Consider the following 26,133-nt stretch of genomic DNA (forward strand, 5'->3'; position numbering starts at 1 on the left):
AAAATATACACTCAGCCAGAAACTACAGCGTCAGGTGTAACTATCAAGCAACCGTCGATACGAGTAAATGACATCAACGTGAACACTACTATTGTATTTTATACGACGAACGTGTTTCATTGTAAAGGCGCTTTACAAATAATATCATTCACGGAAATTTAAAAACAAACTCCACCTATTGACGTCGGTGTTTTCATGTTTTCAGATAAATCATATTTTAATATATAAATTATGATGAGTGTTAAATTTGGTATCCATATGGCGATAATGATCTTCTTGATTTCAAAGTTGTGTATATACTTTGTTCACTTTTAGTTGATTTTCAGTGAGAGCTCGCAAACAGCACACTGTGCATGCGTTTTCATTTTAAAACAGTAACTATGTGTATATATGATATCGACAAAAAACTTAGTTTATAATTACTACCATATCATGACATCATGACGACTGATATATTATGATTGACTTGATATATTGTCATGAATTATTTAAGGATTCACAGTGTAAACGTCCTATGGTATAATCATTTTGAAATTAGATTTCAAATTTAACATATACCAACAAATTACTATATAAAAATTGTTCACAAAATCTTCTAACAACGGCTTTGAATTAAACATACCCAAGTGTCATTTAGAAGTCAAAATGACGATCGTTATAAAATTGCTGAGTTGCTAACTATTAACTGCCAGAACTGCGCAATATAAACTACACTTCGTCTGATTAGCGGCTCCTTTGCTGAAAAATCAATTTAATATACTGTACATGTTTTGCACAAATATCGACTTACGGTCTTGATGTGAAGATATTCATGTTCAAGTTGGATGTCGAATTGTGGCAATTTAAAAAAAAAAAACATCTTGAAGGAATGTTGAATGTCACGCACTGACCTAATACTGAACCAGTAGATTCCACAACAGACCGTAGTTCTACCCAGAGATGAATGCGATGGGCGACAGCGCCACCAGCGGCGAACCGGTCAATCAATTACATGATATTTTAACATACATAAAGGACTTTGATGTGCCAAAACCGTTAGCCTTTTTTCTCAAAACATGTAAATGCTTCAAATCGTTGCATCTTCAGCCTTCACAGTGTACACACACATATTAAAATAGCATTTTACAAACCTGTAGACACAAACTACAGTCTGCATGAATGTGATATGTTTTTGCCTATGGCATTTTTTTGAATTGTAGCATTAACAATTTGGTTTACATATGTTATTGCTCAGAAAAGATAAAAAGGACAACAAAACAAACGATTTGAAGACATAAAACAGGTAAGTTTAAGCCTGAAAAAGTTTGAAGCTGCCAATAGCAGTTAACAGTGTAAATAGTTGGGTTCTATACAACAACAACAACAACAACAACAACAACAACAACAACAACGACGACGACGACGACGACGACGACGACGACGATGACAGGAAATCCATTGGTTCTTTGAAATGTCTAGATTATTTCAGATAAAGTTTATTGTCAACTCCATATGGTTCTCAGTAATTGTTTATTCACGTGACAAAACAGAGCCTTCATATATTCTTGGCTTGCTTTCAGCATTTCTCCACTGTTCAATCTTTTCTTTCAAATCGTCGTTCTTGCTGATCATGTCATCATTGAGAACAGTTTCTGTGACATACGATTCAGACATGAACTTGAATCTGATCTGTGCTAAGACATCTGATAATAGTGCCTTTCGATTGTCGCGATCATAACGAACCCAGCTAACGATGGCTTCATATACCATTTCTTCTTTTGGGACACGGAGTTCATCAGATGAAATCAAGTCAATCAGACGTTCTTTGTTAATATGCGGGAAGTAGTCATATTGGCACGCTTCGATGAAATGCTGCAAAGAAAATGCACGTGCTCTCGTAGCAAGATCACTCTGACCAGCCGTTTCTGCAGCCTTCAGTGTCCTCAGACAGGTCTGGACGCTTAGAATTCTGGACATCAGAGTCAGGCATCCTTTCCAGGCATCAGTCATCTGTAGTTTCCTGGCACCATCAAAAAATCTGTATAATTCCCTTTCAGTGACAGCAAATTTTGATGTGTATGCGAAGTCTACTAGTTTTCGCAGCATATCAGGTTTGATCTCGGGAATTGGGACTTGGTCAGACTTCAGTTTTTCGGTAAACCACAGCATAAAGTGTTCACTGCTAGCTGCTAGAAGTGCGCGATGACATGGTAATACTTCGTGCCCAGACTTCAATACCACATCTACAAAAGCATTGACGGGCCGAAACTCATTCAGGGTATGGAGTAATTTGGAATTATGATGACGGTCACAGTAATTGAAATTATCGGATCTCTTGTACTCGGCCTCATTCTTGGAATCTTTAACCCCACTTTCGCTCTCTGAACCACTCTGGTCCTTTGTGTCCAAGTCACCAGTAGATATATTGGAATCTTTGTCACTCTCACTTTGTCTACCTGGACTTTTTGGTGGAGAATCACCATGTGTAACGAAGGCTTTGCAAGCAGAGATCAGGGTATCAATCTGGAAAAGTTCTGCAGCTTCAAGAAGAGATGGAACTGTCCGCTTTGGAACAGAAATTTGACCTTTGTAAGCATAATCAACAACAGTTTTCAGAATGCTAGCCTGTACGCCTCTCATATCAATAATGTCTGTTTTAGCAGTAAATGTATTACACAGTGTGTCTCTGAAGTAACTGCAGCAAGCAGCCATGACCATGCGGTGACAGATGATTTCATTTTCTTTCACATGAAGAATGAGATCTGTAAACAGCTGGTTTTCTCTGAACTCATTCAGACGATTAAGTACTGTATCAGCTCGACATGTATCGTTATGGTCGATTACTGCATACCTCCCAGGTGGAGAATGCGATGGTCTTGGTGATGCAACGGGTGGGGCAATGTTCTCTTTAGGGGACAGATTTAGTATGGCTGGACGATTTCCAGATGATGATTTCTTAGGACTGCCATGTTGTGTTCTTGATGAGGAAGTGACTGTTCTTGTTGTTCCACTTGCAGGTCTCGTTCTTCCAGATCCTGGTCTTGTCTGTGTTGTCGTTCTTGATGTTCTTGAATTTGAGGAAGGTACTGAGGCACCATCTTTCATTACCGTCCTCGTTGTTACCGTTGTTACTGTTCTCTTAGAGCTACCTGCAGGGGTTGTTCGTGGTGAGGATCCTGTAGTTGCTGTGGTTGTTCTTCGTGTTGTAGTAGAAGTTGGTCTGGTCGGTGATGATCCTGTAGTGGTCCTGGTTGTTCTCCTTGTTGTTGCAGAAGTAGTTCTGGTCGGTGATGATGTTGCAGTCGTGACTGGTCTCCGAGTGGATGGTGTTCTTGCTGTTGGTGGACTTGTTGTTTTTCTGTTTGATGGAGCTGACCTTGTTCGTGCGGGCGCTGTTGAAGTTGTACTAGCTGGTCTTTTTGTTCCTGGACCAGTTGTGATTTTGTCCCTTGGTGTTCTAGATGTTGTGGTCGACATTGGTCTAGGCGTCGTTCTTCTTGGTGTTTGTTTTCTGTCAGCTGAGGATGGACCCCGTTTGTTTGTAGGTGGAGCACTGATCGGTCTTGCTCTTGGTGTACTTGGCTTGGCTGTTTTAGAGGGTGATGCACTGACTGGTCTTGGTCTTGACTTTGCAGCAGTTGACTTGTCTTTGTTAATAGTTTTCCGTAGTGGTCCTTGTCCTGGGGTTTCAATCTTATCTGAGTGTTTCCTAAGTGAACTAGCAGTTGGAGCAAATAATCTAGAAGAAACTTGTTTCCTTGGTGCAGCTGGTTTCTTTTCCTTTCCATTTGCAACCTCTTTTGATCTAGCAGGTTCCTTTTCTTTTCCTGCACTTTTTGGTTCGGACTTTGCTTTTGGTGATACTGGGGTATCCGTTCTGCTGTCTTTGTCTGTATCTTTATCAGGTGATTTCTCCGTCACTTTGTTTGTCTCTTCACTGATTGGTTTCTCCGTGGTTGTGTTGTCAGTCTGAGGGCACTTCTCTGGCTCAGAAGGGGTTTCTTTGCTGTCATCATCATTTTGCCCTGTAGGTAGGGTATCAGACTTAACTGCGTCATGTGTGGTCGGTATAGCTGTAGATCCATTTGCGTCGGATGCAATTCCATTCACAGGTCCATTTTCCTTAGTTTGAGTTTGTTCTCCTTCCAACTCATCATGGATACTATTAGGTGTTTCTTTAACTGGTGCTTGCTTCAGGTCAGCTGGGTCTATGACAGACGTTCCTTCTGTTATAACTGTTGAATCACTATTTGCTTCTGTATCCATATTGATCTGATGATTACAAACTCCTGTTAAAAAAGAGAAAATCCCCAATTTAATTTAATGACGACATTTTGCCATAAACAAAGAACATATTACAATTATAGAATAAGGGAAATGTCGACATTTAATTTACCTTATTAAAGTTTGTGGTTTTATCGCTTTATTTGAGCAAAAATTAAAATAAATTTGATAGAACTTATTACATATTGTTACACCGGTTGATATTTTCAACACTTGATGAAATACGTTTGTGGAATCAAATGAACAGTATACAACAAAGTTGACAGAGCAGCATACAATTCATTTTACTTCAAAGATTATATTCATAGACTAAGTGTATGTTTGCTGAACAATGTAAGATTTCGTAATTGTTCCATTATAAATCGAGTTTTTTTAGCCTGGCTTTCATTCTTCAGTACAGTGATTTTTTTCAGTGGTCTCCACCTAACCAAGCGTAACAAGGCAGAAAACATGACCTTATAACCCTTGCGGTGGATGAACCATTGTGCGAGAGAAATCAAACTTAATTACGAATACTCTTACACGTCAAATGCCCTTCGCTATGAGAGAAGCATTGTTTAGGCTTTAATACGAATAGACGGTTTATGTTGTGTGCGGTGTATATTCGTAAAATCAAACAAATGCATTTGGTGGTGCTAAACAGCCGCTACAAAGGACGCTTTGTTAGTGGGAATTTCAATGTGAGATAATGCTTCTATCTGTAGTGCCACAACCTCAATGAAAGACATAGCAGCTGAAGCAACAGGTCAACGCGCCTTCCTTCGAATCTGTTGTTGAAGGAATTTATGACACGATTTTGACAAATTTATGAATGATAAGCAAGAGAGGGACCTTGAATGGTAAACTAACCACGATTGTGTTTAGAAATGAGGTGGATTTCCCACATCAAGTACAAAAAAACATGACCTCGGTTAACCCCCACCCCTCTTTCAGATGATAAACAGATAATTGTATGCCGACGATGGTAATATAATGATAATCTGCATCTATAGTTATTGTGTTTTGCAGATAATCAGAATTTTTCGCTTGTTTTTAAACAAATATCATAATGAGAAAAAAAATACAAGTAGATTCGATACGGTATTTCGACGCGGTTGTAGTAAGCAGGGACCTTTCTAAAGAAAGAATTGAGTGAATTGTGTGTCAGACAAAAAGGGCCAACAAACCCGCACAGTTGCAATATGCCGTCCACGTACACAATAGGATATCTGCAGACCACATACGTGCTGCTTTTCATACATCACATTACCTTCTAATAATAATCCTATAGGGCGAGGTATACGAAAACATGAACTCGCTCGCCCACATACACGACATTCCCACAGAGACGGAAAATACGTGTGATTAATTACCTTGCTGTAATAATTACACCAATAACACATACCTGTACATGACATTAATCCATACCGCTTACACTAGCTAACATGGAATTATATATTTCAATACATATATACTAGTAGTTAATAGTCAAACTCCCTGTTTAAACAACGGTAGGAGTAGTATTATCATATCGCCTATATTAACCACAGACATTAATTGCCCATGCAGTTCATCAACCCATAGTGTGACAGCAATGGCTCCTTTGCTATGTTGAACAACTGCCATTCCTGATGTTAAATTGTGTTATGTGCGGCGTGTCGCTTTACTAAGATGACACTTGTTTGTGACATTTGTGTATTGAAATCGAATGGTCTCACTGTTTTGTAAATACTTCGAGTACGGTCACAGACTACCCCTTACTACACTGTACGTGTGCTTTGGCTACCGATCCCTATTAACACAAATTAAGGGAAAGTTGACCTTGGCTTGGATTCGCATGGCTCGTTACACCATCGATCAATTTGTTTTATAGTGTTTTGTTTATTGAATTATTAACTGACTAGTGTTTATTCCAGCTGTGTAGTCGTTTGCATTTAGCTGTCATGTTTTACCTGTAACCTAATGAAAGCGCTGAGTGTACACATGCGTCATCACTTTGCAAAGAGCTTCAAACCATTTTCAAAAAAAAATATTTATTGAACACATTAAAATAGCTTACTCACCTCTATGCAATTGTAACAGTCGTTATAAAGAGTCTTTCACCACACCTTGTTACTGTAAAAAAGGAGACGGAAACAAATATAAGTAGTAGTAGGCGGTTTTAATTTCGGATTCCGATGAGCGCACCCAGCCCGCACTTTTACCTGTTACAACCAGTCTGAGCAAGATGGCGTACAGGACGACAATTTTAGTCATATAGGTGCTCCGTAGGCTGACAATCTGTAAGGACATAAGGCACCAAAGCTACTACAATGACTCTATAGAAAAAGTAATGGAAGCCATTATATAGCATGTTGAGCTCAATGAAGCCCCATTCAGTAAACGCTAATCATTGGGAGACAAAGTGGTCGGTAAGATTGATAGGGCTCTTCCTATTTTAACCATCAAAACAAAATTACAGTGGAATTTATAATTAAGTTCAGTCACCTGTTCAGTCATGGTGCAAAAATTAGACAAGCGATGAATATTGTAGCGCTTACGTAGACCCATCCACACGTAACGATCAACAATTCAACACTGTTGTGTTATTAAAAAAACACGGTCTCCCCTCCGCCATAAATCTTTATAGAGGATTGCTGCTGTCACATTGATCAGACTGGAACACCCCAGAGCGTTCTCACGCTATTGCACAGCCCTGGGTTATAGTATCCACCAACCAAGGTGTCTGACGATACCAATACACTACACGCAGGAATCCACAGTTGACAATATGTTACATCTCCGGTATAATGTACCCAATCGTATACGTCTGCTGTGTGATTGTTGCGTTCAAAACCCGCAGAGTTAAGTGCATCCATTTATATACTTTTATAGGCGAACCATACGTAAAGGTTCACGTGTTCCGGTGTTATACGTACGTTGCTGAGTGAGAGGTTACCACACAGATAAAGGGCTGACGTAAATTAAACAAATTGATGGAACTCACCTTTACACTATCCTCGATGGACAGACAGATGCAATTCACTGATTACAGTTGGGAGCTCAAGTATGAATAATATCAAGCGTTTGATAACGCCAGAGTGCATTTAAGTGTGCTCTTGTGCGAACTATAGCTACATGTATCTATCAGCTGTTGAAAGCCAGTCTCGTTTCAGTGAATATCCCTGCGCTTGTGTACTAATAAGCCTCTGTAGATCCTGTATGTGTTGGGGTGAGTCACTCTATCGATGGCCACGCCTTCTTTGGGGTCGACACTCGACCAATACGAAATAAAGTAATCCATTCATCCAGGGAACAAACAACTGGTTCCAGAAACCAAAAGCATGTGGGCCACAGCGGTACCATGTATCAATATATGCAACTCAGTCGAAACATTGTGAAAATATGAAAGCCTTCAGAGCTGAGGTCAACCAAAGGTCGCAAATGAGAATAATACTATATGGATATAATAATGTATATATAATCGGCACAATTTGGGTCATATGTCGACAGTTCGATCAGGGGTCAACATACATGTAAAGTGATAGGTCAATCACTGTGAAAGGCTTTACTGCATGGTTGGTATCCCCTCTAACAAAATTGACAATTGTAGCGCCAGTATTATATATGTTCTCCTTCGAAACACTCACTTTAATAAACATTTAAAAAAAATAAAAAAATAAACATAAAAATGACAAAATAAAACAACAAATCTGACATCAGTCAATGCGATGATTCTTAAGTTGGTACAAGAAGAAAAAAAAACATACGTCCCGTAACGTTGTAAGTGAGTGCTGGCTATGTTTGATACAAGCACACAGAAACCAATTGCAATACGAAACTGCACATGAGATGGCAAGGTTGAAATGAACTAATAATGGGCCACCATGCTAACATTAAATGCTGACATCAATCCACGTATCTGCGTCTAGTTTCAGTACATGTTTAATTTCAGAATAGATATTGTGAAGCAAGAAATTATGGATATTAAACTTAAAGTGTAGAGTTTCGTATTGGTTTCTGCGTGGTTGTATCAAACAGAGCCAGTCAACACTCGCATGAAATGGGCCGTATCTGTACTGACGATCGACCTCGTGATCATGGTTGATATTGAATTTGTCAATCCCAACAACAGGTAACAACATCTGCAAAGAATACTGGTATGTCATGGGGGAAAATAGTTTAAACCATGTGAATGTACGGGGCTGTATCTCGTCAAAATGATTATCAATTATTGTTCCATTATCAGAAAGCTAATAGGTACTAATTTCTTTTCCCATGACATGTCAGTATTATTTGTGTAATTCGATGTGGGTAGCAAGTAAGATGTGAATGGTACATGTAAAATAAGCCAACAATCACAGACTAGACATGTCTGGATTTTAACTGAGGCGGCTAACCGATACGTTATATAATTAAAAATGATTATTGAACAACCGTATCTCAAGACTAGCTTTTAGCTGAGGCCAAATCAAAAAAGGTTGTTGGTTCCGGTTACCCGACCCACCTAGTTTTTCACGCCGACCCTGAACTTTTTTTTACATATTCGAGAGAAAAAAAAAGAAAATTGCGGAAACTGACATCAACTGAAAAAGACAATATAAAACTGTTCTTCCAATCTGTAATGGCTGTACATCTGATGAGTAGAAACCAAAAACACAGACCATATGGAAAACAACGAAAAACATAACTTCCTGAACTAGACACTCACATAGGAAAAAAATAAAAAATAAATAAAAAATCTACCTACCCCACCTATTCTAAAATTGAATGTAATCAGAACCACACAATTTTTTTTACGCCTAATCGTTTTCGACAGAACGCGTGACTGTACTTCTATCTGTATACTGTTATAGCATAGAATCCAGGCGAATGGGGGGGGGGTTAATTTTGATTAAAAAGATTATCACCCGATAGATCATCACCGCCGGTCATTATTATTATCATCATCATCAGCAGCAGCAGCAGCAGTAGCAGCAGCAGCAGCATGTCGTAGTAATCGTCGTGTTATCGTCGCCCTGGTCATAACCACCCATTCATTTGTGCAGACTTTTATGTTAACTACACTTTTCATTTCATCCAACAATTACGTGTATTTGACGAAGGTAACGAAAATATTCGCGCACTTACTACTACTGAAAATAGTCAAAAAACAATTGTTGCTTTCCAATACGTAAAATGACACTCCCAGAAGTCACAAATCTGTCAAGTTCAAGTGACGAACATGAACCACATATCCTTGCCTTACTTCTTGTAATGAGTCTTTTGGGACGTGACTTGAGATGCCCTCGGCGTGGTTGTCATTACGCCGAGACGTGAAAAGAAAGTCCTTCACACAAACACTGGTATGATACCCAAGGATAGGGTTACATAAAATGGTGACCACAGACAGTCATGTTGTTTACCTACCATACCATCGCACATGTAGGTAATCCGATATATACCTTAAATCGGTGACGACCTCTAAATCATTTCATCCAGTAGTTTATTACTGCAAGTTTTAGGTTCCGTATGATTTTGGGGTTTTGGGTTTGAATTTTAATTATTTTGCTTTATTGATTTTTTTTAATGAAATTATTTCCCAATTACATATATTTCGAAATTGTGACACGAGAAGGGAGTTACTGTAGACAATAAATTCTTCCACTTATGAACGAAGAAAAATAATCTTTCTGAATTGAATAACAGATAACTAACTGTGTTAGTTATCTGTGATTGAATTGAATTTAATTGAATTGAATTGAATTGAATTTGAACAAAGAGTGTTTTTGAATAACAACAATCATCGCTCAGGGTTTGAATGATAAGTTAGCTACCATAAGTTGTCGGAACACACTGTAACACCCATGGTCATCAACCCCCACCACACCCCAATTTTAATATCGTAACGTTAATTTCAAATGGTCTGCAGGTAGATCTCACCTGTATGTGAACTGTTAAATATTGACGTAAGCTCCCATGAAGTGATATTGTTCAATTATATTCTTACAACTTATATCAACATAAATGTACGTGCACATTTACAGGAAGATGAAAGTACAGTGGCCCTGCATTGTCTGACTGTGGTTTGTCAATACCCTCTTTCACTGACCAGTCAGGCTAAAATGTTGAAACTTGGGACACAAATGGGATTATTTGATTAGAAGTTCAAATAATCTCGTTTGCTTTTGATAAACAGACGAAGTATAAATAGCACGATTGCTACATATGTTAACACATCGTATTTGATTTGGGTAAACATAACGGAGATATACACATCAAATATAGCATTAGTACAGTGTAAACATGCATGCCGCAAAAAACGTCAAGAAGAAGCTCGACTGGTACATGGTTTGTCCCAGGGTTGTGTTTGTTCTGTGGCTATGTATTTTCAATACACACTCTTTCAAAGTACTCTATATACCTACTACGGTTTAATTTTATTACCTTTTATTACTTTAACGGTGTCTAGAAATATGAGTGGGCGTGACTGGTAGATTGTTATGTAAACTTACCTCGGCTGAAACCGCTCCTGTTCTGTTCTGTATTCGTTACCATGGTATTGTTTATCAGACTTTGTAGACCGAGACGTGTCAGTGTCCTAAGCATTTAGTAAACAGACGTACAATAGTACCTTGATTGAATTCGTCGTCTCTATAGTTCTGAAAGAGTGGAGATTTCAGTGGTCAAAACAGGCAAGGCTAACCCGTGTGACCCGCCAATAACTCACGAAGTAGTAACCCCTTGTGTCTCTAGACAACGATGACAAAGGTACAGAAGTATACGAAGCGTCCCTGCAGGCCATGGGAATTATACTGTTAACTCGAAATAAACTGCAGTGACAAAATGACACCGTGGTCGGTCACGGTACAACCATTTATTATAAACATTGTTCTCATTTACAGTGTACATGTACCTGTATATCCATCGCCATTATAGTCTACGTCTCCAACGTTTCCCGTTATAGCATATACATTGTATTTGAGTCTCACAGGAATCGAAAGGTTCAAACGGAAGGAACTCCATTGTTTATCTACAAAACAGAAAGTGAATCATTAATATATCGTTTCTAAATCTATCTCCAATTCCATATAATGCCTTCGGGCATATAATTTACATGTTGAACTACATGTAAAGTGTAATTTACAGTTGGTCCATTGTTAGTTCACACGTTCGTTTTACCATAGACTACTATTATAGTGGTCTGAGGGTTTACTAAATACGTTAATATCTGTGCTCTCGATCGACAGCCGCTGTCAAAGTTTTGTGTGGGTTTTAATTAAATCATGAACATTGGAGTTACACAGAAGTATATCGGCGTGAATAAACAATAAACACTGCAAGCTTTAGCGCTAAAAGTCGGTGCTATAACTAGTAATTACTATGCAAACAAAACAAATGCGTGTATTTGCGTTTGAAGAGCTGAGATGTATTGCACACTTCACAGTCAGTTCTCATCAAGCGGGAGCTGTAGGTACACAATGTACCAATTATTGCATGTTTCGATACACTAAATTCGTGTACTTTTAGTCATGAAAAGCGATACCTCTGCCACATAATATGTGCATACTGAACAACCATATTTTAATAGTTGTCTTTGAATTATTTCCTGCATAACGCTTACGTACAAACAGGAATCTTTATTAATATACAAAATTAATGAAATACAAATGTAATGGTTGAATTTCATTTCACCATAAAAACTAAGGTGTTAGTAAAGGGGCTCGTTTAAAAGTTAAGCTACCAGTCCCTACCTGAACGAACATTGAACATGCACGGACTGTGCACAGTTTGGGCACTGATAGAACAGTTCGCAGGCATCATCCTCGTGAGGGCGCACTTGCTAACATGACATTACCTGTTCTTGTCCTAACTGAACTTGAACTGAACAGAAACTTTGTGTCCATCATTTAATAAAACGATTGCCAGTCTGAAATATTATTGTCAGGTGAACTACACGTAATCTAAACTTATTGATAAGATTCACGAATACTTTAAAACAGTATATGGAAGCGAAAATCACTTTATTAACTTATACAAAACACATCACAGATACATTGTACATTGCCTTCAAGTTTAGTAATCTAAAGTTTGACTCTCCCTTTCTTATAGACTTGCTAGTATTGGGTGAGGAGTCGGTATCTTCCAGTTGTCGGTGAAAATTTATTAATGAAGAATACGGTATTTATTGACATTCAATAATAAAACTTAAACAGTGGATAACAAGTGACGACAAAGTGTGTCTTTTTGAAGAATTCAGATTAAACATTGAAAATCGTTCGTGTTTATTTCGCCATCATCTTTCTTTCTTTCTTTCTTAAATTTTCTTTCTCTCTTTCTTTCTATCTATCTGTCTGTCTGTCCGTCTTTCTTTCTTTCTTTCTTTGTCTTTCTGCCTTGCCATCTTTCTTTCTTTCCGTCTTTCGTATAATCGAAGGAGAACATGATTGTAACATGCTAACAAAGTTTTTTTTATTAAAGTATATGTAACATTCGACCAGCATGAAAACAAGTTGATTTCACAATACGATTTTCGTAATACAATAATAATTCATCAATAACACATAAACATTTTAATTCTACAGTGTGCCACCAACGACGGGAAAACAGTGTATGTTTGGTAAACGATGGTGTGGAGATGGTAGTGCGCTGCAGTACGTCATTCAAGAAGATTTCGATACCGAACGATGCAATACAAGTGATGTATGAGTAGCGCTTTAAAACGCATTCAAGTATAACACTGAGTCATTGAAAGAAAATAAAACAATTTAAATATGAGCAAAGACAACACGTGTACATGGAATACTCAGGTTACACGTTTAATACCATGTTGATAAAAAGATCCGTGATCAGTAGTGCTAACGTGCCACATTGTATAAATATCTACGTTGTCTGTAAGGTACGCCATGTCGAGTGCCCTCAAGCATCGATCATCCTCCTTCTTAGGAGCTGGCCGATGAGGGCGGATTGACACTTGTATCTAACAAGTTAAAATCTACATGTACGATAATCTTCGCCAGTCTTGTATTAAATATATATGTCTTAGCTCTATTATATAACTATATTGACACGACTTCAAGAAGTGTGACCTTCACTATTCATTGTCACCTGACAGGAAATGCTAAAATATTGCTGATTCATAATTTAATACTGGTCTGCAGTGGCATGTCGTTACTCTACTAGTGGTCTGAGGTGGCAGGTAAATATTTGTAGGCGTTACATTCATTGTGGCCTATATAGAAGTTACCAGTACCAGGCTCTAAGTGATACCTGGTCACATTATAGTTCTCCATTCGTGCTTGGAAACAATGTCTCGCATTTCAAACAGTATCTTCAATGACTCGTCCATTATTGGGGTATTAAAACGAACAATAAACTGTCGTTATTAATAGCCATTAATAATTTTAGCTCTGAGGGAAAGGTGATACCAATCCATTATCAATGCAGAAAACTGTTTTTTAATTCTTATTTAAATAAACATGATGACGATGTTGATGACCTAGATAGCTCTCTTGTAATGTGTGGGTCAGAGGTCAGATGAGGTCAAGGATTACATTTACCAAATGATACATTGTTTACAAACACTGACAACATAAAAGGAGTCACGTGGGAGTTTTGAAAGATAACACCTCACAAGTCTAATCACTAAACGTACTGTTGACAAGAAAATTTAATGACAGCAAGCTAACTCAAAAGGCTGAATAATTCATATCATCTAATAATTAAAAGAATTTCTGAATCCAATAATTGACACAATCAATATTTCTTGTCCTCTATCTGTACTCGACGATTTCTCGTTCCTACTCTTCTATACAACTCACTCATTCGCTCGCTCGCTCACTCACTCACTCACTCACTCACTCACTCACTCACTCACTCACTCACTCACTCACCCACCCACCAAACCCACCCACAGATCCACCCACCCATTCTCACTCACTCACTCACTCACTCACTCACTCACACATTCACTCACTCACTCTTGCACATGCCAAAACCCTCATACCCGGCAAATAACCAGTTTCAATAAAAGAAATTGACACGGGTTGGTATACAAAGTTAGAACGGTCTTTCACACTTAATTACAAATATATTAATATCAAAATAAATAGCAAATAAATAATAAACATAATAATTGCATTATACATAATCACATTGCACTTTTGTCACGGCAGTTGATGTTGTAATCCTCACAAACATGTTCGTCATAAATTCTTATTTTTGTATCAAGTAATACAATATTACTTACTTCGAATCTAACAATTCTTCCTGTGGTCCACAAAATATGCTGAAGTTGATCCAATACTTTATGAAACATAAACCTCAATATATTTACAAAATTAATAATTACAATCTATACATGACATAAGTAATTCTATTCACAATTCATTGTCCACAGAAATGAATTCACGTGGAATATTTCGAAAGAGTAAACAATAGCAGCACACAAACGAAGTGCAAAAAAAGTTTCCCTGAAGGAATCAGCCAAAAAACTTATATAATTATCCATCACTTAATTAAATACATAGGTAACAAAAATGTCTATGCTGTGCGTCTATAACTAGTAACATTATTTCTTTCCTCATAGACTGCATCTGAAGATGTGTTGATCCGATTACATCAAAATGAGAGGCAAAATAAATAAATATATACAAAAATTTTCTTTGCTGGTCTTGAGCTTGCCATCTGTAAAACTATCAACATTGCTCAAAAAGAGTTGCAAGGTGAGGGGTCACTTCAGCTAGCACTGTTATGAAAACCTGATAAGCTTGTGGTCCTTTTTGGATGAGTATGCCGATGAATCGTCTCCTTTGATCATGGTCAGAAACCATGTGGTTCATTATGTTGGATTCATCTTCTGTTGTAAATATCTGAAGAAATATAATAAAATAACGGGTTATCTGTACATGGTGCTGGTGGTAGTTACGACGACGATATGGAGGAAAATTATTATGATTGTGTGAGTATGTGCGTGTGCAGATAGTCAGACAGACAGACAGACAGACAGACAGACAGACAGACAGACAGACAGACAGACAGACAGACATACAGTTGTCTGCAGACGGATGCATGCATACATACATACATACATACATACATACATACATACATACATACATACATACATACATACATACATACATACATACATACATACATACATGAACAGAGACAGACGGGAACCAATAAATGCATAGGTTTCACCGTTACATGCGTTTCAACAAAGCTGGCCAAATGTGCTTTTTGACGTGCTCTGACTTACCCCAGTCATGTGATCCAACATTTGTTGTGTTTGTAGGTCTTCAATTAACTTAGGTTTATTTCTCCTTAGTAGTTCAATATGGTTGTTACTCATTCCTAGACACCCTGATTCATCTACAGGTTAAAACGTATAATTGCATGATTGTGTAAATTTAGATTATCGGTAACATGCATTGTATGCATACATGTACATCAATGGTATTTAGTTACCAGGCCAAATACTTGACACTGCCAAGCAAACCGTTTCGCCATAATATTATTGTTTCGTTCATTTCCATGTATGGACGTTTATAAATCTCGTGTAACGTCATTGATTACAACTTAATTTGCATTATTTTTCATTTAGTACACTACTTCAACTGTAGGCCTCGCAATTCTAAAGCATATTTATGGCCATTTTGTGTCGTAAATATGCACAGCAATAGCAAGGAACTTGAAATTTTGATAATTTTGAAACAGATTTACTAGTAAAATGCCTACCCAGAGAGTTTGTTGTGTCTACTGTTGGCACAGTGGTCAGGCTTCCAGAGTGCTGTGTGGGTAGATCACAGGTAGTGGAACTTTGTGACATCATAGGTATTTCTTCCTCCGATGTACCAAAGTCCTGTTGCACGCTTGGAGGCACATAACGTATAGCATCAACGGATAGGTCATTTATCACTGTAAAGATGACGTTTCTTTTATTAGTAATACATTTATTGCAGGGGTGTTATAGAGAAAAGACTGAAGAAAGTTCGATTAGGTTACATATGTGTTCATTACAGACCGTCTTAAACGTTGTCAGTCTAGAGATGGCAATCAGTTTATAATCAATTCATTTACCCCAAATAAATATAACAGTGGTTAAATGGGGAGTCAGGAAATAGTTTACAGCTAGTCTGAGCCTGTCCCCTCACATATTTCTATACAGAAATTCACAGCAAGGTACTCAATATGACTCAAAATATATAATGTATTATGTACACACGATTAAAATTACAAATATACAGTTGATCAGTTATATTGTGACAGTTGATGTTGCTTTGAAGATTTGTTTCAAACGATATAAAGAGTTAATACATTTTATGTTGGCAGGGATGTTTTTCCAAATTTTTGCGCAAGAAAAAGAAATGTAAATGCCTTTGTGTCTTATTCTAGTTTCATATGACGAATTACTTCATCACTAGCAGCTATTCAACTATTTGAAACATAACGTAGTTAACAGGAGGACTGTAGCATCGCATGTCAAGGAGCCTAATGAATAAGTGAGACGGACAGACAGACAGACAGACAGACAGACAGACAGACAGACAGACAGACAGACAGACAGACAGATAGATAGATAGATAGATAGATAGATAGATAGATAGATAGATAGATAGATAGATAGATAGATAGATAGATAGATAGATAGATAGATAGATAGATAGATAGACAGATAGATAGACAGACAGACAGGGGTTGAAGCAGCAAGAGAGAACGTGAGAAGATGGGAGAGAGCGTGTTACATATACAATTACCATTATCTGATGTTGGTTTATTCTTCTTCCTGCGATAAATGTAACATGGTACAATAACAACTCCAATGACTGGAAAAATTAATAATAACCAAAGCCATTCTACATTGCCTGAACCAGTAGAGCTATGCACGGTAGAGCTGTTTCCTATATGTTCCAGTTCTCTGTAATTGGTATTATTTATATAGCTTGTATTGATATAGTCCATGTCATCTAAAAATAATCAAATAAATATATTTGATTAGAAATAAAGAAAGTCATCAAATTCATATACAAATATGTATGTATGTACATGTATGTATGTATGTATGTATGTATGTATGTATGTATGTATGTATGTATGTATGTATGTATGTATGTATGTATGCATGCATGCATGGATGGATGGATGGATGGATGGATACTAGCATGTATGTATACGTACGTACGTACGTACGTACGTACATGTATGTATGTATGTATGTATGGATGTATGTATGTATGTATGTATGTATGTATGTATGCATGTGCATGTATGTATGATGCATGTGTGTGTGCATGGATGGATGGATGGATGGATGGATGGATGGATGCTAGCATGTACGTATACGTACATGTATGGATGGATGGATGCACGGTTTGATGAATATAATTTTGAACGTTTATTGGCTCACCTGATATTGATGGTGGTGATGTTACTTGAGTTTCATTGCCACATTCCGTTTTAGTTGAAGTGTCACCCTGTTTCATCACTTGAAGACCAAGGAAATTGCAGCTATTGGAATAAACCAGATTTAAACAGAATTTAACCGGATGTAAAGTGAATGCCCACTGGAAGGACAACACACTCTTTGATTTGTCTCAACTCATGAATATACAAAGCTACATCAACACGCTTTGAAGAAAACATGTGTTTTATCATTAATCTGTACACCAAAGTATATTTGAGGCATCAATTCTTAACATATTCTTGCAAATATAATTAATTATCCAAATTACTCATTAAAATCCAAAGCTACATCGACAAGTAAGGTTATTATTACGTTGGTTTTGCCAGAATTAACATTTTTTCTACTAATAATTAATTTGTCTAGATCTATCTTACTAGCTACTTACTTTGGCTGTTCTTCACATCTATCCACCGTAGAGTTTGTATCCGAATATGTTCCCTCCATGCAAAGTATACATTGTCCTATAATTAATAGTGAAATATATACTTTTATTTAAAATTTCGGGAAAAAAGGTCAACAATATAATAATACAAAATATAAAGTTCTTGATTACAGGACATGTTTTGGTGGTGATAGGCAATATTTTCCATGGATTGACATAATACCATGAATACGTATAACCTAAATTTACATATATTTAAATATCTTTAACATGACGTGCATAATTAAGACATCCAAGGGAAAAACATTTTATAAAGAATGAATTTCAAGTTACTAAATTAAATTAGAACACATGATAATACTTTTCATTATACAGAACATAAAAGCAAAGCTAAGATACAGATATGAAATTGATAGAATTAAGTCTGCGTTACTCATAAACGAAACTTTCAAAATATGCACATATTTCATTCCATTTCACCCCCTTTGCTAAGTGTGCTGCATAGCCTGTGTGTGATACCGTCACGGTGTTAAGCCCCAGATACACTGGGAAATTCTCAGAGACTTTGCGCCAGACACAAGGTCTCCGAGACTTGTCAGGTGTATCGAGGGTTTACGAAATACTTTGACGAATACATTTTACTGTACATTTTTTTTAAATTAGAAAAAATCCTTCTATCAACCAATAACTAAGGTTTGTTTTCCATCCACGCATGTAGATCCTTATAGATCACTTAAAATTTATATTTACTTGAGAAACATAAGTTAATGTGTCAGTCATCCACTCGTCCATCCATGAATTTATACATATCGCTCAAACAGTTACTGAAGCATACTTGTGTATGAGTCCACTCTGACTCATATATGTACAGTACACTAATTGTCTCTCACACCATCTGTGTTCGTGTAGTTCTCATCAACATACCTGTTGAGTTGTAACAGTTTGTGTTTCAATTCAAGCATCGCAATTATTCATAACTCACCTCTCTCAATCCCCTGACCAGGGGGACAGAGTGGATTAGCAAGACATATCTCTTTAGACCACGTGTAGTGGTACCCCTTTTTACAGCGACATTTGTTATTTGTAGTACCATTGGAATGTGTTCGAATTTCTTCGTTTAGTCTATTGCACAAATTCAGACGCTTACACGATTTCCTATTGGTCCATGAGTCTGAGTAATAGCCATCTGGACACCTCACACAGTATGTGTCATCAGGGTTGTCATGACAATCACGCCCTACTTTATAACCTACAGGGATATATAGCATGTATTAGGACAACGTAAGAAATGCAGTTTATGATGGAGTTGCTGTAGATCTCTAGTATACAATTTACGACGAAAATCGCAAAACCTACAAAAGAAATTGTCTGGTTCGACAAAAACGTTACCAACATTGCTACATGTTATCGTCTGGCTAGACAAATACGTGTATCTCAAAGACGTTCTAAATCTTATTGTCTGGCTGGACTCGACAAAAGAAAGTGCTACACTATTGGTAAAGATGTTTGTCACGCCAGACGATTGACGAAACACTGTTAGTAAGATGTTTGTCTAGCCAGACAATAAAATGTAGCAATGTTCATGAGATTTTTGTCGAGCTACGCGACGTTTTGTTTCAGGGTTTATGATTGTCGTTGTATTGTCTAGCATGACAAGAGTCGAAGCGCAATTGTTACATTTTCGTCATTTGACTGTCCTAAAACTATCAGAATGAACGCGCCAACTTTAGGTTAACCCTCACGTGTCGTCCTTGTACAATTAACTGATAACATGGTAGCTCACCCTCGACGCAAAGAAAGTGGAGCAATGTTGGTCAAGATGTGTGTCGCGCCATACGATTAAAAGAAGCAATGTTGGTAAGTCTTAAGGTGGAGATTCTATGATTTAAACAATCAATATATATTCTAAAGACAGTGAAAATAGCCTACCAGAAATTGACAAATCCAAGCCGTGGATGTAATTTTGAAACGTGGTTTTACCTAAATATATATATATTTTTAACTCGGGTGTGTACTTTAATTAATATTTATTGATTTAACGCCTAGTTCATGGTAACTTCAGTTTAACAAGCAATGTGTATAAAAATCTGAATGAAACACACTTGCTACCATCGATCCCATAGACCACAGAACATATTTAGCTGACTTTTTAAAACTTGGGTTACTTTTTCCTAGTTATGGACATAGTTTCACATTTCATTCATCAGTAGTCAATTAGATATTCACTCTTTTTCCAAATCTATGAAATGTGTATGTAGCCCTGAGACCTCGACATCTTGTTTGACTATGTCTATCGCCAGTCAAACCGTATCTGAGCTAGTATGTGTAGTATAAATACGGAGATTTCAACTGAGGCAGATCACATTACCATGGAGAGACAGGAATATAGCAATCGGATACTTACCAGGAGGGCAAGGGTTACAGCATATCCCATCATCATTTAAATATAGATTTCCTTGGCATGACGAAATACTGGCTGAAGTAACATGTCCAATCTTAACAGGCACCAATATGGTCTATAGATGGAAAAGAAAAGGATGATACATGTCGAAGATACTAGAGTATCAAAGTGTCATATGATATTCTAAAGATATAAAAAGAAATTGGATAAATATATTGGAAGTGAAACCGGAACTCATTAAACCGTAATACAAATCACAAACTTCAATAATTTGTATTGTGTACATGTATCTAATACCAATATGATTTGAGTAATACAGGAAAGAAATAATGTTGTTATTAGTCATACGAATTGTGCAATAGTATTTCCTGTTCTCTGTTGTTGTCTGATGTATAGACGAGAATATTTTAAAATTAATGACACAGTGAAAGTTAATTTAGTATAAAAGAGGGATTGTTGTCGTGATGAATTGAGCCTTGGTCGGGTATAGTTTGCAAACAAGCACGTCAAAGGGACGAATTTCAGAGTTCTTAAAATCTTCCCCAAACTGACGGACCATATGGAAGCTGGCGTCCGGTCCTTTTGAAATATGAAAAATAGGGGGTCGATCATCTTGTTTACGAGGAAATCGACAAGTTTATTTTCCTTTATAATTAATACAGTATTCGGTGGCATTATTTTTAAAATGGTTTAATTCTGATACACAATTTTGATCTCTATTACACGTAAAAACATGTACAGTTACCCTGATATTTTTATTTTATTTTAATTGAGAATATGTTGTTAGTTTGAAGAAAGTAACAGCAAAACTTTCAAAAGTTTATTTCCTAGGCGCGTTTCACTTTAAACTGTATATGGTATAATGATAGACTTTGGAACTTTCTTGTGATAAACATAAATCCTTATCAGATACACAATTACTGAATGACATTCTTGTTTGTCCTTGAATACATGGCATGCAACAACACTCGAGAGGAATCTATCATAATCCATTATTCACCCCAAGGGGTCAGGGTTTAAATCAATACAAGTGTCTGAGGTCAAAGCAGTTTACGTCTGCAGTTAGGCAACTCCGCTTACAACTCAATAAGTGTAGTGGAACAAGAAAGTGCGTTTGCTTGCTCGTGGTAAGCAGGAATGAGACAAGTCTTATGCAAAAACATACAATTTAAACAATGTCGGGAACTTATCAAAACATAAACACCACATGAGTGGACACTGTTTACCGATAGAATGCTATGTGTTTTACTAGTCACAATCAAAGTATGACTGTACGTTAGACATACATTACAAGTCCCACATATCATATATTAACAAACGGATGAAGCGTTGCCATGACATACATCAGAGGCCTGTTGTTTTTGTTTCAGTTGTATTGTTGTTTTTAACTTTACCTAGTATGTTTGTCGTTGCGTGGAGTCTTTTCTTTGCCCACTTCACTCAAGCAAACGCACTGCTGTGTTTTCGTGGGTTGTATTTGTTACTAAATAGTGTTCTATGGTAATACTATTATACATTAGTAATACAAACATTACCTCGTGAAATCCTCAGAAGCATAAAAGAGAAAAAGAATCATTATCACACAATTAGTTATAATACTGTTAAATTCAATAATGAATTAGACGAGAAGGTAGATTGCGACAGTCGGACTTCATATCGTGAAAAGACGGAAGACAAATAATGTTTAAATTTGGTTCTCAGTTCGTCACAGACACTTTCACATATGGTATGTACCCTGCTTTCACCACACCTTTTTATTCATGAGTTCTACATGATACGTCAACCTCTGAGGTCCCTAATAATGGAAGTTTTCACGCCATTGTTGTCAGTGATATTGTCATTTTGTCACAGACAACTTGAAGAAATTGGCGACAAATAAATACAACAAAGTGACTGTGATAGGCAAGATTGATTTTGATAATTGGACCGAAAAGTCAAGTTCAAGGTAACAGGTCATTGTCGTAAGAGAAAGCTTAAACCTCATAATATGGGGTAGACACTTGAATGGAGTCTGTGTAACAAATGTTTTTAATTATATGTGCAGTAATATTGATCTTTAACTACAAATATGGCCGCCATTTGGTAAAATTTGCATATGTCGCTAAATAAAGTGACGTACACAAGTCCAACATCATACAAATGTATGTCACCTTTGTGTCACATTTAAAAGAAATCGGATATTGTGTCTGAGAAGGGACGTATTACGGACGGACGGAGCCCATTGTAATGAGTCGGGTGGGGGGATTAACCAAATGATTGCTGTGTTGTACGGCATTGCATTGTACGATAACTCATTTCCTGTCGTCACGTGAAGCCGCACCTTTCGCATGTCAAAAGTACATGTACTTTAAATTGAATCACATATGAGTTAGTCATAAGGTCATTATTTGAAATGAAAATCCACGTCAGAATTGTCACAATACGGGTGTACAATCATTTAGGTATTGCCAACTGGTCTAAATAACATGTACACTCCGTTTGTCATCTACACTATGATATCGTAAATAACAGTTCATATTGTTGTTCGTGTTGACAACGTCTACTTGATAAAAGATGGGTGGGGATCAAAATCCATCTTTGTGTATTTGGCGCGTATATGTTTACAGGCCAGCGTCTGGGGTTTGATTCGGACTCTGTAGATGAACAGGGGGTTACAAGAAGACAACTCAAGATATTCAAAATAAAATATAGAAAATATTATGCAGTAGATTATCTGTAGTAGTGAAAGCGGAATAAATATAGAACATCGATTGGGACTCATCACAAAATCGGGACTCAATCAGTTCACGATCAATATTTGAAATGTCATGTCTAAATACCCGAAAAGGTAACAAACTCTTTTTTACAGGTTTATTTGTTGTTTTTCTTTCACTATATGTACAACAATAACACATCGTTTTAGTTTTTCCTAAAAACATCAATTGAGAGTATTAGAATTAGCCATCTCTCTCGATGTTACGCTCTCAAAAAGAGCTAGCGCTTCTTGAGATAGTAACACCAAGACAAGCTTGTTTGCTATCATAAACCCCCAAGGTCACTTGTGAGTCAATCCACGGATGCCGTACTACAAGATAATGGTGCCATAATAGCTATGTTAGAACAGTCCCTATGAATCGTTTCCTCCAAATTATTGTGTACTTTTCTTTTAGTGCGCTAGGTGAATTGTACCAAAACCATATTTCATACCTTTGTTGTCGATCCGAACTCAAAGCGTAAACAATGTATGGTATATACTGGCTAAATACTCAGTCCTCTCCACTGTTGTTGTATATACAATGCAATGAAGTATTTTTGACATTTGATAGTGGATTGAGATGGGAGCCCCGACCCAATGTGTTGAAACAAAGTAAATATTCATACATCATTAATATACAGCATTACATATGACTTGCCCAGACAGACATTGATTTGTCACTTTCATTCACAAGAACACCTGTCGAGCTAGCATGCTGAAATGCAGTTAGTATTTACAATCCGACTGGATTCCTATACACGTACGTATGTATCACTACTAATTGTAAAATGCTATACATTTGATACTTACTACGATAAGTAGTTTAAAGGCGATTGCCCTTTCCATCCTGATGTTAACCATAGAGAGAGTTTCCCAGTCTTTGTCGTATGAGTTCACAGCAACACGTGGATGATGTAAAGACTAGGAGCTACATCGTTACGCGTTGTGAGTTGTGAACATGGTGAAGCAAGCTTACATTTTAATTCAAATGACGCCACCACAGGGCACTTAACAAACAACAACCATCGTACATAAAATGGCAAACTGATATGTGATTGGTTCATTTGATAGGAACGGTACGTCAATTGTCACGTGACGGGGTTTCCCCTTTTGCTATTTTTAGACATGACGTTCAACATGATAGCATTGAGACTTCATGTCTTGCCCTAATTAGCATGTTACCATGGCGATATGGTTAGGGCGCATCAACATAACTACAGGTGGGGAGGGCTGGAAGAATTAGGGATGGATAACAGCCAATCTATACCATAAGTGGAATGACAGCGATTGCAATACTTTGAAAAACGAATGACAAATGACAAAATGTCGCAAGAACCTATATTCATTCAATCTTGCTATCTTGATACAGCATAGCATGTGCGATTTCTTATTGGCTTCTGCGTGGTTCTTTCAGACACGTACAGCCAGTGAACACTGACGTAAAACGGGTTGTATTAAGAACTGGAGTTAACATTGAAAGCAATACCGACATTGTCACAGGACATATCCAGGAAACCATGACGTAGATTCCATTACAATGTATAAACAACAACATTTGTACATACACATACATTTGTAGTCCATACAATGCTAGGTGAATTCTGATTTCTTGTACAGCCAGTCTAATTCCTCTGTGCGAATAGAGATAATGAAACATCGTTCACCAAAGCATTTTTCAGAGGGGATACGGGATGAATAGAGGACAAAATCACGTGACTTGAACACGAAAACATGTCCGCCATATTCGACATGTCTGTATTGTTCTGCGACTCGACTATAAAATCTAGTGTACTCCAGTAGCACCCGAAAGCCGGTGATAGTACGTTCAGGTAACGAATATTCATGAGGTAGGATGAGTTCATACATAGATTTGTTTTATCGAGATTTATCATGTTTATGGAAACGCTATATTCATTGGCGTTTCAACGTTCATTTGTAGTACAAATAGCAAATACACTAAACTTTAAAAGCAAGTATTAATGTTTTATCTCCAACTAGTGTTATCACCAACGCTACTCTTACCCGGTCATTTAGTATTCAACAATCTTATGTGTTTAACTGCCTGGATGCATTACAAATGACAGTTAACGTAAATTGAACACTCTAAACAATTTCATTTTATCAAATTGCACAAATTTTAACAAGAACGACAGTGTTCGTGAAGATACGAGCTTACACTATCGCACTTTCACCTGGACTTTCACCATTACCATCTCATCACCATTTCACGTTGTCGTTTTTTTTCAGTTTCAACCGTAGGCGGCGTCCTTTTGGGGTGTCGGATATAATACTGGGCTAGTGAAGTGAGAAACCGAGTTAAATAAATAGGGATATACGAGTCTCAAGATGAACTTTAATATTTCCCGAATTGTCGCAAAGATCAAAGTAAGTGAGTGAGTGAGTGAGTGAGTGAGTGAGTGAGTGAGTGAGTGAGTGAGTGAGTGAGTGAGTGCGTGCGTGCGTGCGTGCGTGCGTGAGTGAGTGAGTGAGTGAGTGAGTGAGTGAGTGAGTGAGTGAGTTGTTGTTGTTGTTGTTCCTTTATTCCTCCTCAAAAAAGAGAAGAGTTACACAACAATAAAGCAAAAAACTATCAAATCAGATCAAAGAGGAAAAGTATAAATAATTACAGAAAACTAATTGCAATATTCATGTTTCAAATAAACATGGCGTAGGGTTCGTTTCTAAACGTCCAGGCACATATGCATAAACTTTAAGATGATATCTTGAAGTAGTTCTGTGTTAATGAGGAGATTGTCGTTGCAAAAGACATCTCCTAAAATTCTGACAATGAAATCAAACTCATCTAGGTTGAATAAAGCCACAGAAAAGTCTACATTGAGTTCATTGAAGAGACTTGTCCAGAAATAGTCTCTAGCAGTGGAAGTTTGGCGACATGACGTTGTTAGATGAATGAGAAGGTTATCAGCAACGTTTTCACATTTGGAGCA

General features: G+C 37.2%; 2 protein-coding genes across 5 annotated transcripts; both read right to left on the reverse strand.

Moving 5' to 3' along the window:
- Window positions 1-1,378: 1,378 nt before the first annotated feature.
- On the reverse strand, window positions 1,379-10,760 carry LOC144435602 (uncharacterized). Of its 4 annotated transcripts, none has more exons than XM_078124193.1 (3): window positions 10,716-10,760; window positions 6,306-6,357; window positions 1,379-4,268 (listed from the first exon to the last, which is right to left on the reverse strand). In XM_078124193.1, exon 3 carries the CDS (start codon window positions 4,243-4,245, stop codon window positions 1,510-1,512), a length of 2,736 nt encoding a protein of 911 aa, XP_077980319.1. In that variant the 5' UTR covers window positions 4,246-4,268; window positions 6,306-6,357; window positions 10,716-10,760; the 3' UTR covers window positions 1,379-1,509. The 4 variants fall into 4 exon arrangements, with proteins under 4 accessions (XP_077980319.1, XP_077980316.1, XP_077980318.1 ...); XM_078124190.1 differs by lacking the exon at window positions 10,716-10,760 and adding an exon at window positions 7,229-7,401; XM_078124192.1 differs by lacking the exon at window positions 10,716-10,760 and adding an exon at window positions 6,783-7,054.
- Window positions 10,761-14,506: 3,746 nt separating this feature from the next.
- On the reverse strand, window positions 14,507-24,175 carry LOC144435221 (tumor necrosis factor receptor superfamily member 1B-like). The gene is made up of 9 exons (XM_078123804.1): window positions 23,996-24,175; window positions 20,455-20,566; window positions 19,033-19,299; window positions 18,054-18,129; window positions 17,612-17,712; window positions 16,962-17,171; window positions 15,943-16,122; window positions 15,464-15,576; window positions 14,507-15,071 (listed from the first exon to the last, which is right to left on the reverse strand). The coding sequence occupies exons 1-9, from the start codon at window positions 24,044-24,046 to the stop codon at window positions 14,898-14,900; spliced, it is 1,284 nt and encodes a 427-aa protein (XP_077979930.1). The 5' UTR covers window positions 24,047-24,175; the 3' UTR covers window positions 14,507-14,897.
- Between the last annotated feature and the right edge of the window lie 1,958 nt (window positions 24,176-26,133).

Source organism: Glandiceps talaboti, chromosome 5, assembly GCF_964340395.1.
Source record: "Glandiceps talaboti chromosome 5, keGlaTala1.1, whole genome shotgun sequence".
Classification (NCBI taxonomy): domain Eukaryota; kingdom Metazoa; phylum Hemichordata; class Enteropneusta; family Spengelidae; genus Glandiceps; species Glandiceps talaboti.